Source organism: Megascapheus bottae, chromosome 2 (genome assembly GCF_031878675.1).
Source record: "Megascapheus bottae isolate mThoBot1 chromosome 2, mThoBot2.hap1, whole genome shotgun sequence".
NCBI lineage: Eukaryota > Metazoa > Chordata > Mammalia > Rodentia > Geomyidae > Megascapheus > Megascapheus bottae.
Window position 1 is genome coordinate 27,886,607 of NC_143510.1, and position 26,461 is coordinate 27,913,067.

At 34.9% G+C, this 26,461-nt stretch overlaps 1 protein-coding gene across 7 annotated transcripts in view; it reads right to left on the minus strand.

Annotated features, from left to right (window-relative positions):
* Positions 1-26,461, minus strand: part of Cfap20dc (CFAP20 domain containing) — a 183,722-nt gene that overhangs the window by 152,647 nt on the left and 4,614 nt on the right. For 5 of the 7 annotated variants that reach the window (XM_090323162.1, XM_090323155.1, XM_090323169.1 and 2 more), the window contains exons 3-4: positions 25,554-25,647; positions 13,705-13,777 (exon numbers count right to left, since the gene is read on the minus strand). In XM_090323162.1, the coding sequence (XP_090179288.1) occupies positions 13,705-13,777; positions 25,554-25,647 (167 nt within the window). Of the gene's footprint in view, positions 1-13,704; positions 13,778-14,480; positions 14,491-25,553; positions 25,648-26,461 lie in introns of those variants that run through there. The other 2 variants (XM_090323197.1, XM_090323189.1) reach the window with 2 other exon arrangements.

The window sequence follows — 26,461 nt, forward strand, 5'->3', positions numbered from 1 at the left end:
ATAAAATATAATGTGAAACTACTTGGAAATAATAAAAATCAACCAAGATGATGTAGAATGCAAATAAAAGAGACAAGGTGAGTGAATGCTAATCTACTTTTTAACTGAATATTAACTGAAACTTTATGACATCTATAATACAAAAAGTGATATCAATTCAAGTGATATCAGGATGGAGTTCAGACTCAAGGGAGGTAGAAGTTTGCATATCATTGCAAGGCTTGTAAGATATTTAATAGTATTTAAAGTTAAATTTTATTTAATTAAAAGGTAGTATTGTGACAATTATTATATATTACTTCTTTTAATTATTTTAATGGTGAACCTTAAAAATACTGGTGAGTGAACAGTAACCTGTCTAAAGTTACAGGAATGGATTACTAGTGGTTAACACCAAATATCTGCATTAGTAGTAGCAGGCAGCAGTGCTACATAGGAAACTCCTCCTTAGTGCTATTTGAGGACAGATTTGACTGATTTATTTGTAAGACTCCACTGTGAGCACTATCTCTTCACTGAGTAATGCCATGTTCGAAGCTTGACGCCAACCATGGCAATAGTACTTCCTGGAAACTGGCAAATGCTACATTTTGGGGTTCCTTAGTGTCTATTCCTACTGAGAGCCAACATTTACCACCACACAGTAGTGTATGCTTATTTCTAGTCTTCAAAGACTAGAGAAACGAAGAGTATAAGGCTGAAATCTCTGATGAATGGGAGCAAAAGATGGCAGACTCAGTCTGGAAACCCTTGGCTATCCCAAAGTATCTGGAGTTAGTAGCCAGGATGGCAGAAATGGCACTGACCACATGTATAGCCCTCAAGTACTCATCTTCTCTTCTCCAGCAATTTTATCCCTGTGAAGAGGAGACAAGTGGAGAACAAAAAAAGAAAAAAGAAAAAATCTAGACACAGAGGCAAAAGGCAAAAATAATTTCAAGCTTAAAGTTAAAAATACCTCTCACTCATATTCACCAATTATTGACATTTTGCCACAGTTGCTTTTGCTCTATGTGTATGTGTGTTGTGCGTGCCACTGTGCTCGTTGCTCTTACATCTTCCCTCTCAAAACTATTTGGAGAGTTAAGTTTCAGACTTCATCTCCTTTAATAAGGACAAAGACATTCACTTAAAACCAATGGACAATAATATAGTGCTATTTAATATGGTGTCAACATACTGTCCTTCATAGCAATTATGTTCTTTGTTCTAGGAATATACACTATATGTCTGTGTTTACATGTACACATGTACACATGTATACATTATATATATATATATGTCTCCATTTAGTCTCAATTAATTTGGAGTGGCTCCTCAGTCTATGTGTTTTGCATTTTTAGAAAGTAAAGGTCAGGGTATTTTTTTGTTGTTGCAATGTCCCTTAATTGAATTTTGTCTGGTGCTTCCTTATGATTAGATTTATGTGTACATCTTTGAAGAAGCAATATACAAGTGATGTGTCCTCAGAATAGTTTCTCAGAGACAGCTGGTTTTAAGTAATGCCAACTTTGATCACTTGCTTAAAGTAGTCTATCTAGTTTCCTTATGGTAAAGTTTCATTTTACTTTAAAATTAGTAGGTCATTTGTGGCGATATCATTTGAGGATATGTAAAATATCTGTTCCTTATTAACTTTGTATACACTTGTTTAACATAATGGCATTTGCTTGAACTATTTATTACTATAATGATTTCAAAATATTTTCTAGTGACACATGTAAGAACAAAACATTTGTAAGTCGTCTACCTACCTTATTTAGCTATGTTTTCCTCTTCTTAAAATTATCTAAATTTTGTCTGAGTCACTTTCCCTTTGCCATGTGTGTCTAATAAATTGATTATAAAATAGATCCTGGAATGGTCTTTAGTGAACAGTTCAATTAGTATATTTCCATTTATTTAGGCACATTTATTCTTTTAGGCCCAATGGGACTGATCAGTTTGGGTGAATTTTAGGACTTTGAATTTGGGATGCTGAACTTGGAGGCCCCTATTAGCAAGTGGTAGTCATCCTGTGATTGAGAGAATAAAGCCAATGCCAGTTACCAAAAGGTGAGAAATACAAAAGATTTTGAACCATTGATTAGTCCCTAAATCAAGTCAATTAATTCCAAAGTTCTATGACTTCCAGTTATGTGAGCTAATACATTTTATTGAGTTACCTTCAGTGTGATTTCCTTTTAATTTTTGGCATAGAGTCCTGCTGCTCCTAGTAACAAGTAGATACTATGCTTTTTGTACCTGCCATTTTAAAAAAAATAGAATAACATTTTGTTAACATCTAATAAAAAGAAACAGGTACAGAGTTTTTTTTGTTTGTTGGTTTGTTGGTTTCTCTGCCATTGTGGCTAGGCACTGCAGTATTACATTGAAGTGTATGAATGTGCAGTGTAGCGCAGTATATATAGCAAGGCCAGGTTCACTTTTCTAAGCCAATAGGAGTAAATGTAAACACAATGAGGCCATTAAATACAGGTGTGTTGAGGTGTTAGCTGAAGCTCAGGGCAGTGAGGTAGTTGGGAGTGGTAGTTAGCAATGAAACCTGAGCTTTTTTTTTTCTTTCCTCTGAGCTTCTGAACCATCTGTATACTAATGAATAACACAATCACATTCTCTGGTTAAGTTTTGTGTTTTTTGGTTTTGCCTGATGGACCTGAAAATGAAGGAGAAATGTATGTTTTTAAATACCATTGTCAGGAATGAGATGGCCATGTTAGGCATATTTGGGGGCTCTCTGTTCAGTTCATTGATCTCTGTTTCTCTTTATACCATAGCATATTTTGATGACTATGACTCTGTAGTATATCTTGGTATCGGGTACCATAATAGCCACAGAGTGGTTCTTGTTCAGGATTTGCATGTTGAGTTTTGTATCCTGCTACTTAACTGGATTTGTTTATTAGTTCTAATATATTTCTAAGTTGAAATTTTTGGGTTTTCTTTTAATTTATGCAAATGATATTAGTATCGTTAATAGTTCAAGTGATAATCGTTATAATATAATAGCTGCATTGTGATAATTTCATAGATGTGTACAGTGTACTTTGAACAAGGTCATTCCTTCTCTACATTTTCTTCTCTCCCTATTTATCCAGCAGAATTTGGTGGTATCATTATGCTATTTTTATCCATATAATTGTCATGTATATTACATAACTACAAAACTATATATAGTAATATACAGTATATACAATGTGTGTGTGTGTATCCAAGATCCTTTTTATTGCTTAATCTTTGATTTTTCCCTTTTCCTATCTTTTCCTTTTTTCCCTCTAAGCCCCCTCTCAAAATTGCTCTTTTATATTCATGTCTCATTAGAGGCAAAAACAGCAGCATGTTGGGTCTATATTCTACAAATGAGCAAAAATGTGATATCTGTCTTTTAAAGCCTGGTTTATCTTGCTCAATATCATTATCTCTCTTTGGCTGAAAATCACATCATTTCATTCTAGTTTTAATTAAAGTAGTCTTTGGGGAGTTCTATTGTAATGTAATAAAGTTATTATCTACAAACCAAGTGCGGTTTGTTCCAGCATTGAAAATCTTTTCTTGAATACATACTCATACCATATATGACCATTCTGAGAAAATTCAGGAAAATTTCTCTGCTTCTCATATACATTGTCTTGCATTCCCTTATTCTTTGATAGTTATCTTGCCATAGAAGTGAAGCTATGAGAAATGTATCAATGTATGTGAATTAATGCACCTTCTATCTGGCAAATATCATGTAACCCTTCTATTAATTACAATAAAATATATATATAAAAAGAAATGTCTATACACATGGCCTGACAAGTAAAAAATAACTCAGGGCCCAGTCATTAGTTTTTCAGAGACAAAGTGTGGAGAAAGGAAAGATGAATACTTAAAAACCTAATTCTCTTTATTTGCTTTCTTACTATTTTCATCATCTTTTTCTAATAAAGCAACAAAACTTATATCAACATATTTTAATATCATATAGTACAATATAAAGGTATTATTAAGAAGTCATCCTGCATACTATACCTCTCAGAGCTGTGGGGATCACAGTAATGAATATCATATAGTTTCTAACCTCAAAACAATCCTACAAGCAACCATGAAACACTTAGAGAAGCGGAGGCTATTACTAGAGGAAGTATTCATGAAGGACAAGCATTTAAGGTTATAAACAGTGGAGAGATGGTATTGGGTTGGACAAAATAATTTAGTCAATAGCATGGAAAGAGGTGTTCCTCTCTAAGGTGGCCAGGAGGAGGGCTAGTAGTATTAGTTATGGAGAGAGAAGTGCTTGAGATGAAATCTAGAAAGTCTAGGGTGTGAGCTATCTGGATAAAGCAGCTTGGGTTACAGCAAATCTTGACAGACCCATGTTGCCAAACATCAAAATTTATAATTAAAATTCAGATGGCAATAATTTAAAAAGAATACATGTTAGAATACCTTGAAATTTAAACATGACTAAAATTTGAAATGTCAATTTAACCAGCTATTAGCTAATTGTAAACAGAAGATTTTAAATCACATCAGTAGGTCTTAACCTTTTTATAGAGCAATGGCATCTGGTAACATTTAAATATGTTCAACCCCAAATGTACATAAGTTGGTATTCTATTACATCTTCATATAACAGAAGTGTATAGGCCCAAACAGATAAAGCAATGGGTAAATTTTACAACTTTCTATCTAGCTCTAAGTCTCATTTCTATGAGTAAAAAATCTAAATACCAGTATTATAATCTTAATCAATTTTGAACCACCAGTATCATACTCGTTCTTCCTCCCAAAAGTATAATACAGCAAAAATTTAAACTGACTTAAGACCATCACAATGCAAACAAATGAAACAAGGAAACTAGCACTTACTGATGTGTGTCAGATGTTAGACCAAGTCTCTGAAATAATATAATTCAATTACCTCTGCTGCTATTTATTGTTACATTTGGGCAAATGGCTGTTAGAAATTCAAAGGACAATGATGGAGTCATTGAAATGGTGATGCCTAGCCCTTGAAAATCTTATGGTCTAGTTGGAGATAAAGGGTTGGTGGTGGAGATAACTAGACCACTGTGTACTAAATGGCACAAACATATATTTACTACATGTATTTCAATTTCTATGGATTCAAATAAAGATTCTAAAATATTTTTAATCTCTACATTAAAGAACTCTACAAATTTAGTAACCAAAAATCAGCAAAAATCAGGAACCTTAGGAATACTATTTTTCCTTGTATAGGATTTCTTCTTGTACTTATTATTGGCCAATTTGATCAAAGCCAAATGATTCCTCTGATGTACTATAAATGCTAATAAAGGTTCCAAAATATTATAACTGTTTAAGAACGCTCCATTAATTAATATTTTCTAAAATACCATCTACTTTATAAATTAATCTCATGGATCCCATAACAAACATACTCTATTTCACACATTTCACATTCTTAATTTTGAATAATTAAAATAATTACCATAATAAAAAATTGAAAACACACAGTGAAAAGGACTAAGAACCAAACCAGAGAAAGCAAAGGACTAAGAACCAAACCAGAGCAGGTATTTCCCTGGAACAAAAATAATATAATAAAAGCAAGCTACCTATGATGATAATGAAGTGACATGGAAGACAGGGTTTGGAAGACCTGTGACTTGCTATGAGTCCTGTTAACTCATCCCTGTTAAAGAAGAGAAAAGACAGTAAAAAGTAGCAAAGGACTGTTCATGATGTTCTAAGTAACTGAATGTCCACCAGCTTTTTGTCAGATACTATTAACAGATGAAGCATCCTCTCTGTGGTTCTATACTTGGTTTTGTCACCTGTCACTCCCTTCATACTAATATTCTGACACTAGGAGTTCCTGCAGTTGTTAAAAAGATCACTGACATGTATACTCAGGCAATACAAGTCAACTCTCTCATTTTGATTTATGCTAATCCACTCTTTACTGACAGAAAACCTGAGTCTATAGATACACAAACTCCTGAGAAAAAGCTGCTTTTCTATTTCTTCTGAGAATTTCATATACATGCCCAACTTGTCTTGAAATCTTTCAGACAAGCAATTTATAAAAATTAAATGGCATTGTACTCTTATACCTACAGAGATGTAAAAACTGTAATTCAACATTCACTGAATATTTTAATACATGGTAAGTAGGTATTGCCAGGTGCCAGTACCTTGTACCTATAATCCTAGCTATTTAACAAGCTGAGAACTGAGGATCACGGTTTGAAGCCAGCCCAAGCAGACAAATCTGAGAGACTTTTATCTCCAGTTAATCACCAAAAACGGAGACATGGAGAGGGTGGCTCACGTGGTAGATTTCCAGCCTTCCAGCACAAAAGCTCAGGGCCAGTGCCCATACCCTGAGTTCAAACCTCAGGGATCAACCTCCTTAACCCACCCACACGCACACAAATTGCCATCACTGTCTTGTACACAAAACTGTGACATGTGTTCTTCAATTTTTCCAGAACCATTATATGAGTAAATGGCAAAACTAGTGACTCCCAAGCCTGAAATAACTATTTACTGCACAATGGTTAAACAAATGCATGGTCTTTTATTATGATTTTTACATAGTAAGAACACTATAAAATACTTGTATGTGTGTAATTTTTCTTTGATATATTACTTTAGCTTTCAGCATGTATCTAGGTTATCTAAAAAAACATACTGTAAAAGAAAATTTAGAAAAGCAAACTAAACCAAATTAAGATTTAAAAAAATGACTTTTTAAAGACTTATGTTTAACAAATACTGCATTTGGCATCTGATTTATATACCTGCCACATGTGTTATCTAAGCTGTCTACATAAAGCCTATTTTAAGACATGCAAATTTAATATATTGGAATGTCAGTATGCAAAGTATATTAAAGTGCGCTCTCTACTAATGCATGTAACAAAGTATACTGATTATGCAAGTACATTTAATTGGATATCATTAAAATAATGAGATTTAAATACTGATGATTTAAAAAAGAAAAAAATAGAAGGTAGAATTCAACATGAGATGCTTTCAAAATGTTAATGAAACTTGCAATGTCATTGCTCTTTTAGTATCCAATACTTCTAGTTTAAAAAGAGCTACTACTGGCCATTTTACTCAGTTTTAAGCATAGTTTAGAGATACACTCACTTGACAATATAAAAAATTCCACTGGGGAAAAAAGATTTCATTGAATAATACTATAATAATAATTTGTATTTGGACAGCACCTCTTTCACAAATAACTTCATAGCTAGATAGAAACCATTATTTTCTTTAAAAAATGCCATCAAAATGACCAGGATTTTCTCTGAAAGGATAACAATTTCAAGAACCTACACAAATGTCATTCTGACCTAAAATTATCAAATTTAGATATTCTCTCCTCTCTGGTACCTTTAACAAGGCTGAAGAAGATGAACTACTTAAGAAAAGCTAAAAGGAACTTGATAGGATTGATGGTGAGGCAGAAGCAAATTCAACAAAGGGCCTGAAACTTCTACTAAATTTATTTTCTGGCTCCTTTGTCTAGCTAACTGGTGGCAGTATGGAAGAGGTGATCTAATAGTAACTTCAACTAACTTACCTTCAAGCTAAGTATTTGTTTGGTGGAGTGTTCTAATTTCCTAAAATACAGAGATGGAAAAATGAAGTTTTAAGGTTTAAATGGTCCTAAACTTTCTAGAATTTCTTTGGGAAAAAAAGTGAACATTGTCTTCCATCTATTTGACAATTAATAAGAGATCACATTACCGTTTACTGTTGAAGAACTCAATATGGGTAGCAAACAGGGCAAAACTCCTACTCCGGGGCTGGGAGTTTGGCCTAGTGGTTAAAGTGCTTGCTTTGCATGCACAAACACCGGGGTTCGATTCCTTGGTACCACATACATAGAAAAAAGCCGGAAGTGGTGCTGAGGCTCAAGTGGTAGAGCTCTAGCCTTGAGAAAGGCCAAGGACAGTGCTCAGGCCCTGAGCCAAAGCCCAGGACTGGCAAAAAAAAAAAAAAAAAAAAAACAACAACAACAAAAAAAAAACACATTTGGGGCCGGGAGTTTGGCCTAGTGGTTAAAGTGCTTGCCTAGCATGCACGAAGACCCGGGTTCGATTCCTTGGTACCACATACATAGACAAAAGCCGGAAATGGTGCTGAGGCTCAAGTGGTAGAGTGCTAGCCTTGAGAAAGTCCAAGGACAGGGCTCAGGCCCTGAGCTCAAGCCCAGGACTGGCAAAAAAAAAAAAAACCCAAAAAACAAAAAAAAACTCCCACTCCGGAATGAGTATCATAAATCCTAGATTGAATTCCAGGTTGAAATTGTTAAATTCCATGCACATAATTTAAATTCAGACTACTGAAATGCAGAGCTCACAAAGGATTTATTAAAATTTGTCAGGATTAGGTGTACTTTTAGAGCTACTTTTGAAAGAATTTTGTTTGCTTCATACCTTTTATCAGCTTCCAAATACAAGCAGTGCTCTAAACAGCTAAAGACTCAACATGTGAGGCCTTGCACCAATAATATTCTCTAGGACCCATGGGCTAAGAATCCCTGCCCTCTCCAAACAGCACATCATGTCTACCCACACAGGCTTTCATCATTTTTTCAACCTACATATTGGAAAAAGCACAGCTGAGCTGAATGAAAGTGAGAAAAATAATGTCACTTCACCAGAGAGGTAACAGTACAAACTGGTTCTCAGAATTCATTGAGATAACGACAAAATCAGGATAGAGAAAGGAACTAATGCAGCTCAACCACACTTGGTAAAATCAATACAATCCCTGTCAAAAACATAATATTCCAAAATCACTTAGTATGATTGGCGGTATCAAATATAAAGCAATGGATTTCTATTTCAAGATGCGACTGGTTCTTTTCCAAGAGTACAGGTTTAGGGATTTCCTCCTGTGCACCAGCTGCCTGCCCCCAGGCTCTCAAACACCTACCAACCCCACATAGGGGACCTGCCTTCATAATGCCGTTTGGAAGGTAACACAAAAATGAAGGAATCTTTAAAAGCATGTTTATGTACTCATTTATCTTCACATCAAACACAGTTGCACTGATACACTTTGGAAAAGAAATCTGCAATGAATAGCAGGAAATCAGCAAGTCATCATGACTTTAATAATTAAAAAAAACAAGAATCCTGTGTGTTCATGCTTCAACACTGAGAGATTAAAAGGATTCTGTTATTTCATTGCTAAATATGTTAGTACAGGGAACAATCTCCTTATTAACTTGCAACACAGAATGTGTTTGGGTTATTTTTGGTAAGTTCATGAAGCTGAGCATCCATCTTACCCACAGATACCTGATTTTGAATAATACAAATTTTAGATGTTAAAAATCAATAAAAGAGATGAAATTGTTTCTTGTTTTCATTAAAACAAATCATTATGAATGTTATCACAATGAAAACACAAAATGCAAAAAAAATAGAAATAGACAAACTCTCAGGCATTTATCTCTCAAAAGAGTAAAGATACCCATCTCAGAATGAAAAAAAATATTTCTTTCCTGGAACTCTGATGGTAAAACTGAAGAAGATGCAAAAACCTTAGCACTTGCATCTTATACCAAGATCCAAATGAAACATTTACTATACATATATGGAGGTGTGCATGTATAGATAGAAAACTAACAGTTGCAAGTAAGGTAGCATGGCATGGTGGTACATAGCATAGACTTCTAGGTTTAGATCTGAATCCTAGGATCAAAGAGTTACGATATCTATAAGCGCTGGCAAATTCTTGAAGCTTTCTAGACTGCAGTTTCTTTAGTGACAAGATCAATAATGACTCTATTTTACAGCTTATTGTGAGGATTGAGCCAAACTAATTAAAATACTTAAAACAATCCAATGTCTAGATACATCTTAAGTGCTTTAAAATGTTATCTATTATGAATGGATGTTAATTTCCTCATTTAGTGTTTGTGATGTAAACACTGGACATAATTGTTATGACATGGTATTATTTTCATCTCATAGGTGAGTCAAGTTAAGTAAGCCTCCTAAGACCCATAGAGGTAAAGTCACAATTTGACTGCAGATCTGCCCATGCTCCTCCATCTGCCTCATACTTCATATGTGCCCTACAGAACATTACGTTATCCTAGCAATTATCAAAATGTAAACTGGTCTTTCTTCCTGAAACTGTATGAGGACAGAGATGTGGGTGTTGCCATTCATTATTCTACCCTTCATCCTCCTCATTCATCCATATTCAGACTCTGTTCTATGCCAGGCATTGTGTTTAAGTCTGGAATATCATGCTTGGTTAATTAGGTTCTCTGTCATCATGCAACTCAAAGGATATCTCAAGGATACATAATTTAAAATGAAGAAAAGGAGCAGGGTACTAGAAAGTAGCATGAGATAAACTTTATTTAGCTGCGAAGAGGAGGGTCAAAAGGGCCTTTTGGAAACAGGCGCACTTTAGAGTAGGAATTCCTGAAACAAAGATAGGGAACAAAAAGAATTGTGCACAGCACCTGGCTTGTGAGAAAGAGAAAGATCCATGAGTTTGGGAAAAGCCAGTGAGCCTGACAAATTATGAGCTAACAGCTAAAGATATGAGAAGAAAGAGATGAGAGACTAGACTATACAGGAAGTTGTAGGAGTTTATCCTCCATTCAGTGGGAATTCCTAGTTTGTTTTAGAAAGATCACCCAATTGCAGACACTAGACAAAAAGCCAGGAGTCCAATGTAAAGCTGAAACAATCGGGAGAACCTGTGATAGTGTTTTGGAACTAGAATAGTAGGAGTGAGTGAGGAAGATGTGTTCAAATTCAGGGTGTTCAATCTTTCCTGTCTACCATGCTGCTTGACAAAAAATAGGATCTTAGTAACATTCACTGTATGAATAAAAGTGATTCTTCAAGCAGAGCTGTTGCTGGCTCTACAGCATCCATGAACCCACATGCATAACCTCCTCCTGAGCAATGTAATCATCTAGTGTGCCTGAGAGACACAGGAAGGGGCTGAAGAAATGATTACTAAATTCATAAACCAGCTGGCAAGACTCCACTTATGAAAACCTCTTGATGTATAAAATGAACCTTTGTGAAACAAAATGCATCTTCCACTCTGACAATGGAAAATTTAGAAGCCAGATATTTTTCTTTCTGCTATGTGACTTTCCAAGCTTGTTAGAGAAATGTATTATTTAAAATAGCCTAGAGCCATGCTACTAGAAACACAGCAAAACACTAAAGGTGCTGAAAGAATGCCCTATCATTTAAGGAAAAAAAAACAAAAGCTGTGGCTAGAGAAGCTATACTCATCAGCTCAACATTCTAGTTTCCTTTGGGTGAAAGCAGTCTTTGTTTTTTCTAAAATAGCAAACTGCTCTGCTTATTATATAATCTGATAAATTTACAAAGCCAGGACAGAGAAAAAGAGAATATCATCTCTGTTATTTCTTTATTTCAACCTTTTTGTCCGGAAGATATTTATTTTGCTAAAACTAGAAAAGCATTGGGATAATTTAAATGTCCATCTGGGTATGAGAATATATGAGGAACACAGGAATCAGTGATAATAATGAACTGATATCAAAATTGGATCATTAATTCCAACACTTCTCAAAACACTTTCCCATATGTAATAGTCCAAGAGCATGAGTAATGGGAACAAATACGTAGTCAAGTTTATTACATATCAGCTGTCTTACTTGGACTAAGTTAAATACTTGCTGACTTTTCAATAACTAAAACTTTGATACCGAAGTAGTCAAAATAGTAGTAGTAGATTGCCTAACCTATGGTGATAAATTCAAGTGTTTGATAGTATAAATAAGCTTAATAATAGTTCAGCAAAAAGAGAGTTCATTGGCAAAATTCAACTACTCTTCTTGTGCAGCTTTCATCCAAAGTGAACTAGCAGTCTCTCCACAACTACTGTGGAAGCTCAAAGCACAGGTGACAGAACACAAGAATAAAGGGTACTAAACTGGATTTCTATGTAAGGAGCCTTAAAAGCTTAAAATATAATTTGCCTTGTTCCATTTTGGAAACCACTTTCCTCTGCACTGAAAATAAAGCTTTATGTGGTACACTTTGTACCTTCTGAATGTCTTTGGAGTCTTGGAAATGCTTTTTTCTGCAGAACCAGAAAGGGGTACATAAGAGCATCAAATAATGCTTTGGTCTTCTTATTCTAAGACCTACTTTAAAGAACCTTGATGACCATGATAGAGGATAAAAGAAGATCCTGGAAGTTTAAAGAGGTTCAAGGCTGAATAAAACAAAGATATAAATTGTTCCATCTTTCCTTTATCATCCAAGAAAATAAGATTCAGTCTTATTAGATAAATTCCATAAATTAAGAATAGTCAAACAAATCAATAATACCTCAGTTTATATAGACCAAGCAATGGCTAATCTTGTTTATTACATACTCATTAAGAAAGACTCTTTCTCCTTTTTAGTTTGCATGGGTAAAACTAGTATAAAACTATCTCTATTAGTTAGAAAAGTCATTGTAGAACAGAAAAAATAAAAGACAAATCTTGTAGCATTATCAGTTATAAAAAGAAGTTAGAAAATAGTCTACTTTAAGTACAACTGCTAATTCAAAGCATACAAATTAGTGATAGTTTAGACATTATTTGATCTAATTTTAGTCGAATCCATAACTCAAATATTATTTTCAGTCACAGAATCATCTTTATCATCTCACATAACAAAAAAGCTCAACTGAATAAAAATTGTACATTTTTATTTTTGCTAAACAATCTAGCAAGTCTATTTAGAATTACTATATTGTAAGCTGTCTATGTAAACAGAGGAGGAAACAATGTATTTAAATTATTGTAAATATTAATAAAATGAAATGTATCAATTTTAAGACAACCACAGTCTTGAGCAGCAACCAAGGTAAAATATATTGTCCTTCACTTGAACCCAAATCTCAACCTCTGAATGCTGTTATTTCTCTTCATTACAGACCATTGTTCAAGTCATAATCCGTTGGTCTTGGTTTCCCTCTCTCTCTCTCTCTCTCTCTCTCTCTCTCTCTCTCTCTCTCTCTCTCTCTCTCTCTCTCCTCTCTCTGTGTGTGTGTCTCTCTGTCTCTCTCTCTGTCTCTCTCTCATCTTGGCTTCTCTCTCTCTGTCTCTCTCTCTCTCTGTCTCTCTCTCTCTGTCTCTCTCTCTCTGTCTCTCTCTCTCTCTCTGTCTCTGTCTCTCTCTCTCTCTCTCTCTCTCTCTCTCTCTCTCTCTCTCTCTCTCTCTCTCTCTCTCTCTCTCTTTCTTTTTTCTTTTTTTTTGGCAGTCCTGGGACTTGTACTCAGGGCCTGGGGACTGTCCCTGAGCTATTTTGCTCAAAGCTAGTTCCCTACCAGTTTGTGTCACAGCATCACTTCTAGTTTTCTGGTGGGTAACTGGAGATAAAAGTCTCGTAGAATTTCCTGCCTGGGCTTGCTTTGAACCATGAGCCTCATATTTCAGGCTCTTGAGTAGCTAGGATACAGGCATGAGCCACTAGTACTCATATAACATTTCTTTAAAAAGATAAAATTGCTTCCCTTCTTTAGAGAAATGCCAAGTACAGTGATATCTAAGAAATATGATTAAATTACTTTAATTACTTTGGGTCAACTTGATAAGTCACTGCTATTTAATGCAAAAACTGCCACTTGTAATTAATAACTATTGGTACTGTTTCAATTGATCAAATGTCTAATACACACAAAACATTCAAGAAGTTCTTTATATCTTACAGCAATTCGGTGGAGAAGTCCTGTCCCAGGGGTATGTAAATTTGAAGCACAAGAAACCTCTGGATCAGTCCAACTACAATGAAAGGAAGGAAATATATATATACAAATGTGCAAACCACTTATATGTGAACAAAAACAAACACAATCCCATGCCATCAACAATGAAGCTTTTTGTATTTCAAAGAATCATATCTACCTGCAGCAGCACTATCTATAACTTAAGACCTCATTATGAAAGAGAAGAATTAAAGTCAAACCAAATGCTAGCAACAAATTTTGGCCTTGAAAGCCCCATCTGTGGACTTAAGGAAATTTAAAATAGTAATTTTTATTTACAATTTTTATTAAGCTGCAAGAGAACATACATATAAACTACATTCAATAGAGTTGTATAAAATTGAACTATAGATTCTCATCAAAGTGACCATAAAAGCATGTGGCAGTTATTTTTTTCAGTGGCAGTTTTAACTGTTCTAAACAACTCAGTAAAAAACAACAGATCAAAAAATAATTCTGACAACTACAACTGAGAGTTTCGTGAGCCATATCTAGTTCATATGGTTTTAAATATGCCCACACTGAATGAATCATCTAAGTTTAACATACTTTAATATGTCATTACTAAGTAAGAACTGATAGCTTTGAGTCCTTCCTACTAGTTTCACCTGCATGAAAATATTCAAAGAAAAATAAACATCCACTGTATTTTGGATAGCTCCAGTCTATAACTGCTTAAAAATTAATTGGTTCAATAATACCTGTCCAAACCTACTCACTTGTGCTTTTCCTCTTTGGTTCTGAACTTTTGCTTGATATTTCAATTATGATGATCTTTAAGGTGCTTTAGTATCGTATTTCCTAAAATATGCAATTTAGGAACTTTCCCCCCTCATATATAAGAAACAGATACGTTGATCTTGTCTGTCAACCCTCTATAAAGCCAATAGTACAAAACAACAGGTAGAGAAAAGACTTCAAAGAATGTAACTGGTCTAAAACAATGCTATTTTCTCTTCTGACTTAGTAAGCTCAACAAAGAAGTATTTTAAAAGTACCAATACACCAGGCACTGGTGGCTCATATCTATACTCCTAGCTACTCAGCAAACTAAAGTCTGAGGATGACAGTTGAAAGCCAGCACAGGCAGTTAAGTCCCCATGAGATTCTTAACACCAATAACCACTAAAAACAAAAACAAAAACAGAAGTAGAGCTGTGGCTCAAAGTGGTAGAGTAATGGCCTTGAGCAAAACAGCTCAGGGACAGTACCCAAGCCCTGAGTATAGGCCCCACAACTGACCAAAAATAAAAAAAATGCCACTACAGTTATGTTAGTATATAAATACTTCCAGCTTATAATTCCTATGGTAAATTGTTTTTGCAACATTTATGAGCAACTTAAACAGTTGCTGTTTAACCCAAACAGTCTCTAAACAATAAACATTTGGTCAAATAGGCTAACAAGATTTTAGTCAAAAAATGCAGAGGAATCTTTCATTGATAAGGAGTAAGTTTGTAAATTGGTCCTCAGAGCAAACAATTGAGCAGGTAATAGAACAGAAATAAGAGCTAACAAGTTTGACCCTAGAAAATTCTATAGGAATCCAACTCTTATCATATTTATGGGGAAAGGTAGTGAGATAATGAGAGTTATGATCTACAAACCAGAGCAAGATAGTCAAATGAGGCCACTTTACATAAGCCATCATTAATCTCTCCCATCTTTACTGATTATCCTGTGTGTTAGCCATGGCACAATGGCTTCAGTAAACAGAGCTAAAAGAGCATCAGAATAAATATGATCAGTCTTTTAGAAAGGTCTCTAATTTATGACACAAACCTCACTGAATCAGCACTGTTCCCTTCAAGCACAAAGAACTTCCTTTATACGGCATTTTTGCATGAGCATTTTTTGAAATGAAAGATCTCTACTTTCACAAAAAGAGCTTTATAATTCACTCTCATTTATAGAGGCCCTAGTTTCCAAAAGGTTTCACTTCTAAAAGTTTCACTTAAAAAGAAGTATGATGATACCATATGGTGATGATCTAACAAAGGAAAAAGTACTTTAATAACATTTGACACATAGATTTTGTATGTCAGTAATACTAAATAAACATCACAGGAATATCTGTTCCAGTGACCTATTAACTTTAAACACACTTCAGGGCTACATTAGATTTAAAATCACTCTAATATTGAATCTGAAACAGCTGAACTAAAAAATGCCTATTAAATACATAAAGATTTAGTCTTTTGCCTGAAACATTCAAGTTTGTGCAGTTTTGTCATCTTTTGAATGAGACAAATGCCTTCTTTTTTTAAAGGCTCAGGCCATGGTTGCTTTTTTACACCTTCCCATTCCTCGAGACTGAATTGGAGGCCCGGGTATTATGTTTGAGCATTTTTGCTCAAGCTAGCTCTCTACCACTTGAGCCAAACTCCACTTCTGGGGGTTTTTTTTTTGTGTGTGTGGTTAACTGAAGATAAAAGTCTATTGGACTTTACTCCACAGGCAAGCTTCAAACGTAATCCTTACTTACATACCATTAGAATTTTTTTTAGATTTTAATAACATTGATTTTTATATCATATTTCAAATGTCATGTTTATCAAACAAGTATTCAAGAAGGAAATCCATATACAATCACTGGCACATAGATTTTAGAACATAATTAAAATTAAGCTGCGGGTTTGTATGTCATAGATACATATTAATAAAATATTATGTCTATGGAGTATATAGCCCATCATAGATTTTTATGTCTATGTAGTTATGTTTATATCTCCAAGACCATGTCCATAATCTTGGGTACCCAAATATTGAGATTTTTAAACAGTGGTTTTATGCTTGTTTTGCTGAAACAAATGATAGATTGTACACTTCACATGTATTTTTCAAGGGTTGTATTATCCAAAGAGTTGGAATGAAAGTACAGTATAGCTATCTTTCACCAGTGCCTGAAGCCATAGTAGAAGTTATTACATGGTTCCTATCACAGCCCTGGCACAAAAACTATACTAAAGCGTATCTTTCCTGTCTCAACTCAACAAACAAGAATTAATTATGCCTTCCTTGTGGACTATTCTAATCCTTTAGAAAAGTCAGTAGGCTGTCTAGGCACTTTATTTCCATTCTATGAAAATGGTCCAATAGTTTAGATTTAACGTAATAGGATATATGTATGGATTAAATTAGCCCCATTATCTATCATGTAAAACAAAATCCTTTGTTAAAATTTATGCAGTAAATAAGACAAACATGGTCTCTGACTTTTGGAACCTTTATTCTAGGACCATAGATGAGAGTCAAGGTTCTATAGTAGCACATACTACAGTGCAGTAAAGGATGATAAGTGAAGAAATAACACTTGAGTTCAGCTGCGAAGGATAAACAGGAATTGTTTGGGCAAGGAGTCATAGATGTAGTTTGGAAAAGACACAAATGTAGAAGGCAAAGGAAATGCTCCATCCTGTGATGGGAAAGAACACAGTAAATGGAAAGAATGTTGTTTAATGGGTTGGTAAAAGATACAGAAGAGGAAAAAGAACAGGAGGTAAGTTAGATTCCAATCACATGTAGTCTTGAGCATGTGACGAGCATAGATCACTCTAAAATCCATGGGAAGTCACTCAGAAATGCATTTGTTTAAGAGACATAGCCTTACTTGTGTGCTACTGTGTTGCAGGCCTTGATCCTGGTGAATGAACTGATGCAAATTATCTCTGCCATTGGGGTTTACTTTCTGGTGATAAGAAAAAATAAATGAACCTAATAATTGCACAGCATGTTAAATGGTGATTTAGGTACTGTGGGTTGGGTGTAGAAATGAATAAAAAGGATCAAGAGTGGAGAAGGAATATAATATACAAGTTGTAACAAGTATGGATGGAGTGAGGTTGTTAAGAACGTGATAATACAGTAAAAGGCTTGAAGAAGAGGAGAGGTGAGCCTCATTGTTCTTTAAAGAAAGAAAACTAATGCACAGGTGCTAAGATGAGAGGGTGTCAGCCTGATTTTCAAAATAGCAATGAGGGACAGAGTGGGTGGCCTGGTGGTAGGATGCACAAAGACCCAGGTTCAATTCCTCAGTATCACATACATAGAAAAAGTTGGAAGTGGTACTGTGGATTAAGTAGTAGAACTTTAACCTTGAGAAAGCCCAAGGACAGTACTCAAGCCCTGAGTACAAGACCCAAGACTGGCAAAAAAAAATAGCAATGAGTATTATATGACTGGAGTATAGTAAGCAAGATAAAAAAAAATGATAGACGATATGACTAATATTAAGAAGTTACCAGATACTTCACAGTCCTATATACACTGGATTTTTACTCTGCAAGAGGTGAAGCATTTTCAACACAGGAATCACATGACTTATATTTAGAAAGTAAAAATAGTGCTCTGGCTGCTAATTTGACAACAGGCTATAGGGTGGCCAACTTAAAAATGGGGAAACCATTTCGAAGACAACTGAAGTAATATAAACATGAGATAGTGGTAGTTTTGACTGGTAGTAGTAGCACTAGTCTCAATCTTTGAAAAAATATACTGGTTCAGGCTGGGAGTTTGGCCTAGTGGTAGAGTGCTTGCCCAGCATGCATGAAGACCTGGGTTCGATTCGTTGGTACCACATACTTAGAAAAAGCCTGAAGTGATGCTGAGGCTCAAGTGGTAGAGTTCTAGCCTTGAGAAATATCCAAGGACAGTCCTCAGGCCCTGAGCTTAAGCCAAGTCTGGCAAAAAAAAAAATTGCTTCTATTGATGAGATCTTCTGAATGGAGTGAAATTTTTTAAATGAAGAAAAGTAGAAGCTTATTTAATTAAGAGTTTGGGGTCTAACCAATAGAATAGGCAAGATGCCAACAATCAAAATGATATTCCAGGAACAGGAAGAATTTCTAGGAGCCAAGGGCTAGGAGTGAGGCCTTTGATACTCTTTATATAAGCTGTTGAAAATGGCATGTTTGGAATTTGAATAAAAAGTGGCTTTCAATTAACACTTTCAAATTAAATTCAATTACCATTATATATTCCTGTTTTAAGAATGAATAACAACACAAATTTAGCATTAAGTGTGCGCTTCTGACTATATAGGTATATCAAAAGAAAAAGTTAATATTTAAGTTTGCAGTTGAGAAGTCTGAGCTGGAATTATGAGCTGAAGTGAGACAATACTTAAATTCACAAGCTTGATGCCAATGGCCAAGGAAGTAAATGTAGGTTTTGAAGGACAAAGACAAATCCAGGGATACTGCAACACTAACTTGGAAAGGAAAGACTAAGAAAGACCAGTGTTATGGGCAGAAAAGTAGAAGATTGAGCATCCTGGATGATGGATAAGGAAAGTAAACTTGGATGGTGTCTGTTTTCTCAAAAAGCTGCTAAGTATGTTGAGAACAGACAACAGGGTGGCTGGATTCAGGAACACAGATCATTAGTGACTGAAAAGATCCCTTTAGTGGATGGTGAGATAAGAGAAGCTTTTCAAACAGAAAAGTCATGATTTAAGAAAGAATACCAAGCAACAAAGTGGGGCATGAGGCAGCCTAGCTTTGTGAAGATGATTTGATTCTGAAGAGTGCCCAAAACTTAGATCATCTAAGTCCTCAGTGATGCCATTTGATTTAGAGGTCAGAGCAGAGAAACAATGGCTTCAAAGGTGAAGACTATTGAAAGGGGTGACACTGATCAAAATACACTGTATTCATAACCTGCTTTGTTAAATGTTGACTCCTTTGTACAATTAGTTAATGATTTAATAAAAGCCTCAAACAGAAGGTCTTAAAAGACAGTCTTAGAAATGACAGATGTTTACGTGTTTCAGAGATGTTTTTCATGAGTAACGAAGTCCAAGATGGTGAACAGGAGGGACTTATAATAATAACTGGCTAATAATTCACTCAAGTCTCATCATCATGGCCAAATGGTAACAATTAGAAGTTATAACTCAAATGTCATAGTTTCTTACTGTGATAAGTTTGATAAACCTACTGAACATCAACTGTGTGCTAGACAGTAAGAATATTTATGATCTATGCTGTGGGGAAGTATAATCTAGTAATTAATATTACAAGTTGTTTATTTTATAAAACATAGAAAATGTTATTTGAAAATTTGGTATATTTAGAAATCCTCAAATGTAAGTTAATTCAGAAATACTACTATTTATAAACAGCCACCCATAATTTCATTGTTAAACTTTCTTCTGAAATATATGTAATCAGAAACACACATGAGATACCTACTATCAAGTTTGCATAAGTAAAGTGTATGTCTACTTGTAAATTAGGAATACATAATGTTAACTAATTTAGAAATGCTGATTGAAAGCCACTTTTCTTTTCTAGACATGCCATTTAATTTAAATTTAACCATATCAACATCACCCAGAGGTCATTTTATGTAAGTAAAAATAACTATAAATTTCTGTTATTGAAAAATCCCAAATAACTAATCTCAGGAGCATTTGTATAGAGTAGGCAGTAAAACCTGTTTCTTTTGCTGCAGTGCTGCATATGCTACAGAAAACCCAGATTAATTTTTAATTGCAAGGCATTATGCAAAAAATACATTAAAAGATTTTTGTTTCTTCCAATTGAAAGCCAGCATCCTTTTCACTTGAAAAGGTAATTATAACACATTAAACTTGATTTCTGAGGGTAAAAACCCTTAGACAAGATTAGAAAGGGAGAGTTTATATTTAATCATTTTGCCTTTGGTAAAGCCAAATGAGAAGGTTATTAAAAGTGATTGGTGTTTATAACTAACATGAATATATGCATAGATGTGGAGGGCATTAAACAAAAGCACGAGTAAGCTTTATCAGTTGAACAGTACGAAAATCCCCAAAGAACTAAGTGGCTTAGAACAATCATGCTCCTATAAAGTCAGTGTATTGAAATCAGAGTCAATATTTTCAGTCAGATGGACTGTGTTGCTATAAAATAAACTATATAGTTTCAAACATGTTTCCATGGCTCATATTAGTTTAGCACATTTATAATGATAAATTTATGTGGAAATGAAAAAAACTGCTTTATAACACATATAGATACTATCAGAAAATTATTATTTAATAATGGCAGTATAGTAATTTTTTAAAAATCCTCTTAATGATTATCTCTTCTCTATTGTTTATCCTTAAGTTGCTCAGGGGTAAAAAATGATCAGCCATCAGCCATAAGGCCCAAGAAATAATTTTCTGCCTGAAGAGTTAAGATATATATGCTTCTCATTGCTCTCCTCGGCCTGTATTGGTAATTTTATATGACTTATGACTGATGTTGAAAACATCCAAGCAGGCTTTGGCAGGAAAAATGGTTTCCCACCTCCGGAAGGAACACTGATAAACCAATTTAAAACAAACTGTCTTCTGTCTGTAACTTACACATCTTGGTTTGAGTCTTAGAAACCTAAAATATGCATGTGGTAGCAGGAAATAGCACATGAAAGCTTAGGAAGCTGAATTGCAATTAGAAAATCAGGTACCAACAATAAGTCTTTTCATAGTGCCTGGTATACAGTAGGCACTCAATAAATGTTCTTAAGAATTAAGAAAGAGGGAAAGGGGGAGGGAAAGTGGGAGAAAACATGGGAAAGGGTAACAATGTTCAAGAAGTAATGTACCCACAACCATATGAATGTAACTATGACCCCTATTTTTATTATCACTATGATAATAAAAATTAAGTAAAATTTTAAAAAAGTATTAAGAAAGCGATTTATATAGATGGTAAATACAAAATATAACTGTCTCAATATGCTAAATACTTATATTTAACATACAGGACACAGTAGAAGGACAAGTTGATTAAATATTTTGACAAATTAAATTTCTTAAATCCTATCAGTTTAAATGAAGCCTAATTTGGTGGCAGTCTTTAATATTATTTAACCTGCAAACAACTGGGCTTCTTAACATAAATTTAGTTGATCTCACAGGGCTCCTTTAGATGGCTCATATCCATAATTCATAGATCACATCAAGATATAATCGATACTAGATTTTTATTTTTCAGTACTGGAGTTTGGGCTCAGTACTTCACACTTAATTGTGTAAGGGTTTAAATATGCCATACCTTCATCCCATTTTGCTTTAGTTATTTTTCAGATGGGATCTTATGTTTTTATGCCTAGGACCTGTCTTAGACTGCCATCACCCTACTTTTGCCTCTCAAATATCTAGTATTACAATGTGAACCATACCTATGATGTCCTTTTTCTTTTAGATTTTTAAAATTTTATTGAAAGAATGATGGGTTACAATTACATAAGTTAGGTAATGAAATGAGTACATTTCCTACTGAACAGTGTCACCCCTCCTTCATTCTCTTCCAGTTTTTTCCCCTCCCAGCTTCTCCCCACCCCCAAGTTATACAGTTCATTTCCTACATAGTGTCTAATGGGTTTCACTGCTAAATGCTTCAGTCTTTCTCTCACTGTTTCTGTATTTCTCCTTCCCCTCCCCAAATCAGATAAACTTACATACAAGACAAAGGGTACTGAAATAAAAAAAAAATCTGAGGCAGAAGGGATTAAATCAAAGAAAAAAAGAAAAGAAGAAAAAACACAAACAGTACAATAAAAACAACTCTTGCTTCCATTTCTTCTCAATAAGCATTATTTTATATGATCATATACACAATATGCATATAGCTAATGAGCCCTTGTGATACTCTCCTAAGAATATCCTCCTTTGGTTTCACTGTGTGAATGTTTAACTTCTTTTTAATCATGTCCAGGAGTAATTATTATTATTATTATTATTATTATTACTACTACTACTACTACTATCCATTGGGTTTACTTGTACACTTATAGGCACATTCTAATTATTACAAATGAGGAAACCATGCAGCCCATTTGTCTTTGGGTAGGGCTTCTTAGTAAAATGTTTTTCAAATCTTTCCATTTCCTTATGAATGGAGTGATATCATTCTTTTTAATGGAAGCACAGAATTAAATTGTGTATATATACCACATTTTATTGATCCATTTGTCCATTGACGAGCATGGGGATTAATTCCATATCTTAACTATGGTAAACAATACTGCAACGAACATGGTCGTGCTGGTGGCTTTAGTGTAGCCTGGTTTGTGCTCAACAGGATAGATGCCCAGCAGTCAATAGGGTCAACAGGGAAGCTCTATGTTTGGTTTTGTGAGGACCCTCCAACTGCTTTCCAGAGTGGTTGAACTTACACACCAACAGGTAGTAGTGATCCCTTCTGGTCACATCCCCACCAACGTCTGCTATTGTTATTTTTTTGTTTGTTTTAATAATGGCCACTCTAATTGGGATGGGCTGGAATTTCAATGTTGCTTTCTGTTGTTGTTGTTGTTGTTGTTGTTGTTGTGCTGTTGTCAGTTGCAGGGCTTAACCTCAGAGCCTGGGTGCTATCCCTGAAACTCTTTGTGCTCCAGGCTAGTGCTCTACACTTGAGCCATAGCATTATTTCTGGCTTTTGAGTAGTTAATTAGAGATAAGAGTCTCATGGGGACCTTTCTGTCTAGGCTGGCTTCAAACCAGGAGCTTCAGCTCTCAGCCTCCTAAGTGGCCAGGGCTATGGGCATGAGCCACTGATGCCCGGCTCAATGCTGTTTTGATTTGCATTTCTATTATGGCCCATTTATTAATTGGGTTGTTTCTTTAAGGATTTTTTTATATTTTAGATATGAGTATATTTTAGCATATTTTAGATATCAGGCATTTGCCTGATGTATAGCTAGTAAAGATCTCCCATTCTGGGGACTCTCTGTTTATCCTGCTATGTCCTTTACCATTCAGAAACTATTCAGTTGATGCAATCAATCCCATTTATTTAGCTTCCTTTGATTGGTTGTGTTTCTGGATCTTTACTTAGGAACTTTTGACTTTTCCAAGGAGCCTTAGTGTTATCCCTATTCCTTCCTGTAATATTTTCAGAGTATCTAGTCTTACATTGAGATTTCTGATCCATCTGGAGTTGATTCTGATTCAGAGTGACATATAAGGATCTAACTTCAGATTTCTGCACTTATACAGCCAATTCTACCAACAACATTTATTGAAAAGGTTGTCTTTCTTTCATTCTGTTTTTTGGCTTCCTTATCAAATATTAGGTGGCCATAGGTCTGTGGGTTCATTTCTAGGTCTTCCACTCTATTGGTCCTCAAGCCTATTGTTATACCAGTACCAAGCTGTTTTTATTACTACAGTTTTGTAATAAAGTTTGAGGCTTGGTATTGATATTCCCCCAGCACTGTTCTTCATGCTAAGGATTGTTTGTGTTATTTGGGGGTCTTCTATTATTCCACATGAACTTTCGGATTGCTTCTTCTACATTTTTTGAAGAATGATGTGGTGATTCTGATGGGTATTGCATTGAATTTGTATATAGTTTTGGGCAGTATTGCCACTTTTCAGGCTGCTATTCCTTCCAATCCAGGAACATGGAAGGTTTTCCACTTCCTTAAATCTACTTTAACTTCCTTTTTCTGTTTTTTAATTTCCTTTTTCCAGTTGTTAAAGTTTTCATCATAGAAGTCCTTCACATCTTTAGTTAAGTTATTCCTAGGTACTTTGCCAGGTTGTTCTTTGAAATAGGCTGACTTTTGCCTGGTCTATCTTCATACTGTGATCCTCCTAAATCTACCTCCTAAGTATTAGGAGTACAAATAACATATATAGTATTTTGACACATTTTCCCCTCATAAATTAATTTCCTATAATTTGGGAATATCTAGATATTTAATACTTAGATTTTTTGTGTATAGATGAATATATTTGTATATGTACAATCTCAGTATATATAATCTGTATGTATACAAATGCATAAGTATGTATGCATATATACATATATATGCTCACCTTAGTATATATAATCTCACACAATCTTTGTATATATAATCTCAGCATCCTGAGTAGCTAGAATTACAGGTTTGAGCCACCAGTACCTAGCTAAATTTCTTTTTAACAATTGTATGGTTGGCACACAATTACTTTTCATATTAAAAAAAAAAAAGTTGCTGGTGGTTCATGCCTATAAAATCAGTTCAAAACCAGCCTAGGCAGGAAAGGATATAAGACTCTCTTTGTGTGGGGGGGCGGGGGGCAGTCATGGGGCTTGAACTTTGCCTGGGCACTGTCCCTGAGCTCAAGGCTACCACTCTATTGCAGGGCCTGAACAGGTGTCCCTGAGCTCTTCAGCTCAAGGCTAGTGCCGTACCCTTAAGCCACTTCCCATTTTCTAAAAGTTAATTGGAGATAAGAGTCTCAAGTCCTTTTGTGCCTGGGCTGGCTTTAAACCATGATCCTCAGATCTTAGCTTCCTGTGTAGCTAGGATTACAGATGTGAGCTCCCACATCCAGCAGGACATGAGATGCTTATCTCCAAAATAAATTATTCAGTAAAAGCTAGAGATGACACACTGTGGTTCAAAGTGTTAGAGTGATAACCTTGAACAAAGGAAGCTTAGTGATAATGCTCAAGCACTGAGTTCAAGCCCCAGAACCTCCCTATCTCTCCCCCACAAAAAATAATGCCCAATGCCACACAACTGTATCCCAGAGCTACACAGGTTTGAAGCCAGCCTGGGTAGGAATGGCCATGAGATACTTACCTTCAATTGACCACCTAAAACTGGAACTACAACATGGCTCAAAGTGGTAGAGAACTAGCCTTGAGCAAAAAAGCTTAAGGATAGTGACTAATCTGAGTTCAAGAGCCAGAACTGGACCAAAAGAAAGTCAGATTACTTCACATCAACATATGCCAGCAAAAGTCATATTAATATTTCTGCTCATAAGTTGTAAAAGGATAATTTTATTAAATGTAAAGTTTCAATATAAAAAAAATCTTACTTACGGATTTGCTTATTTTCCTTTGGTAACTGAATTTTGTTTGTTTGGCTGCTACCTTCCAGGACAAACACAAAACTTTTAACTTCTTTATCAAACTCCTAAGGAACAAAATGAAAACAGTGGTAACTGAAGCATATTTTATTTGTCTTCTTTTATAAAATTGGAACTGAAAATTTATAGGAAAAATGTTTCATATTCAAATGAATTCAAAGTAGACTAAGGCCTTGATGATATTCTTATCCTGAGACCTTCGAATTGGAATATGAAAGCCACTCTAATCCACTTGGCAAATTCCCTCCTATATGAGCACATCTTTCTTGAAAAAATAATATAAAGTTGTCCAACTTCAGGAATTGCAGGTCACTAATTTAGAGTTTTTAGAGTCTAACTGCTCATCATTGCTATTCATTTATTGCTAACAACACTCCTATATGTACAAGAAATCAACTAATGTACATATATCCACTCTGTATATAATCCCTTGGTTTGGGGCTATTGCTTCAAACAGAATTAATTTCTGCATCATTTTTTGCCTAAATTACAATGAAATTTTAGTATATAATTCATTGTAAATTAATATGAATAACATGTTACAAACTAAGGTTACCTTTAAAAGCTAACAAGAGAAGCAGTAAATAAACCTAGAAATGAAAAGCTAATCTCCCTCAATCAAAATGCTAGTGAAAAGAAATATTGTAATTTTACTAATTTCTGTGCTACTGAAGACAGGAACCAGGGCATTGTGCAAGCTTGGCAAGCTCTACATCCTCAACCCTTTTGTTTGTGTTTTGTTTTTGAGATAAGATCTCACTAACTTTGCACAGGCTGGTCTGGAACTCATAATCCAATTTCCTGCCTCCCACTCCTGAGCAGCTGGGATTTCAGAAGTGTACCACTAAACCATTTTTAAAT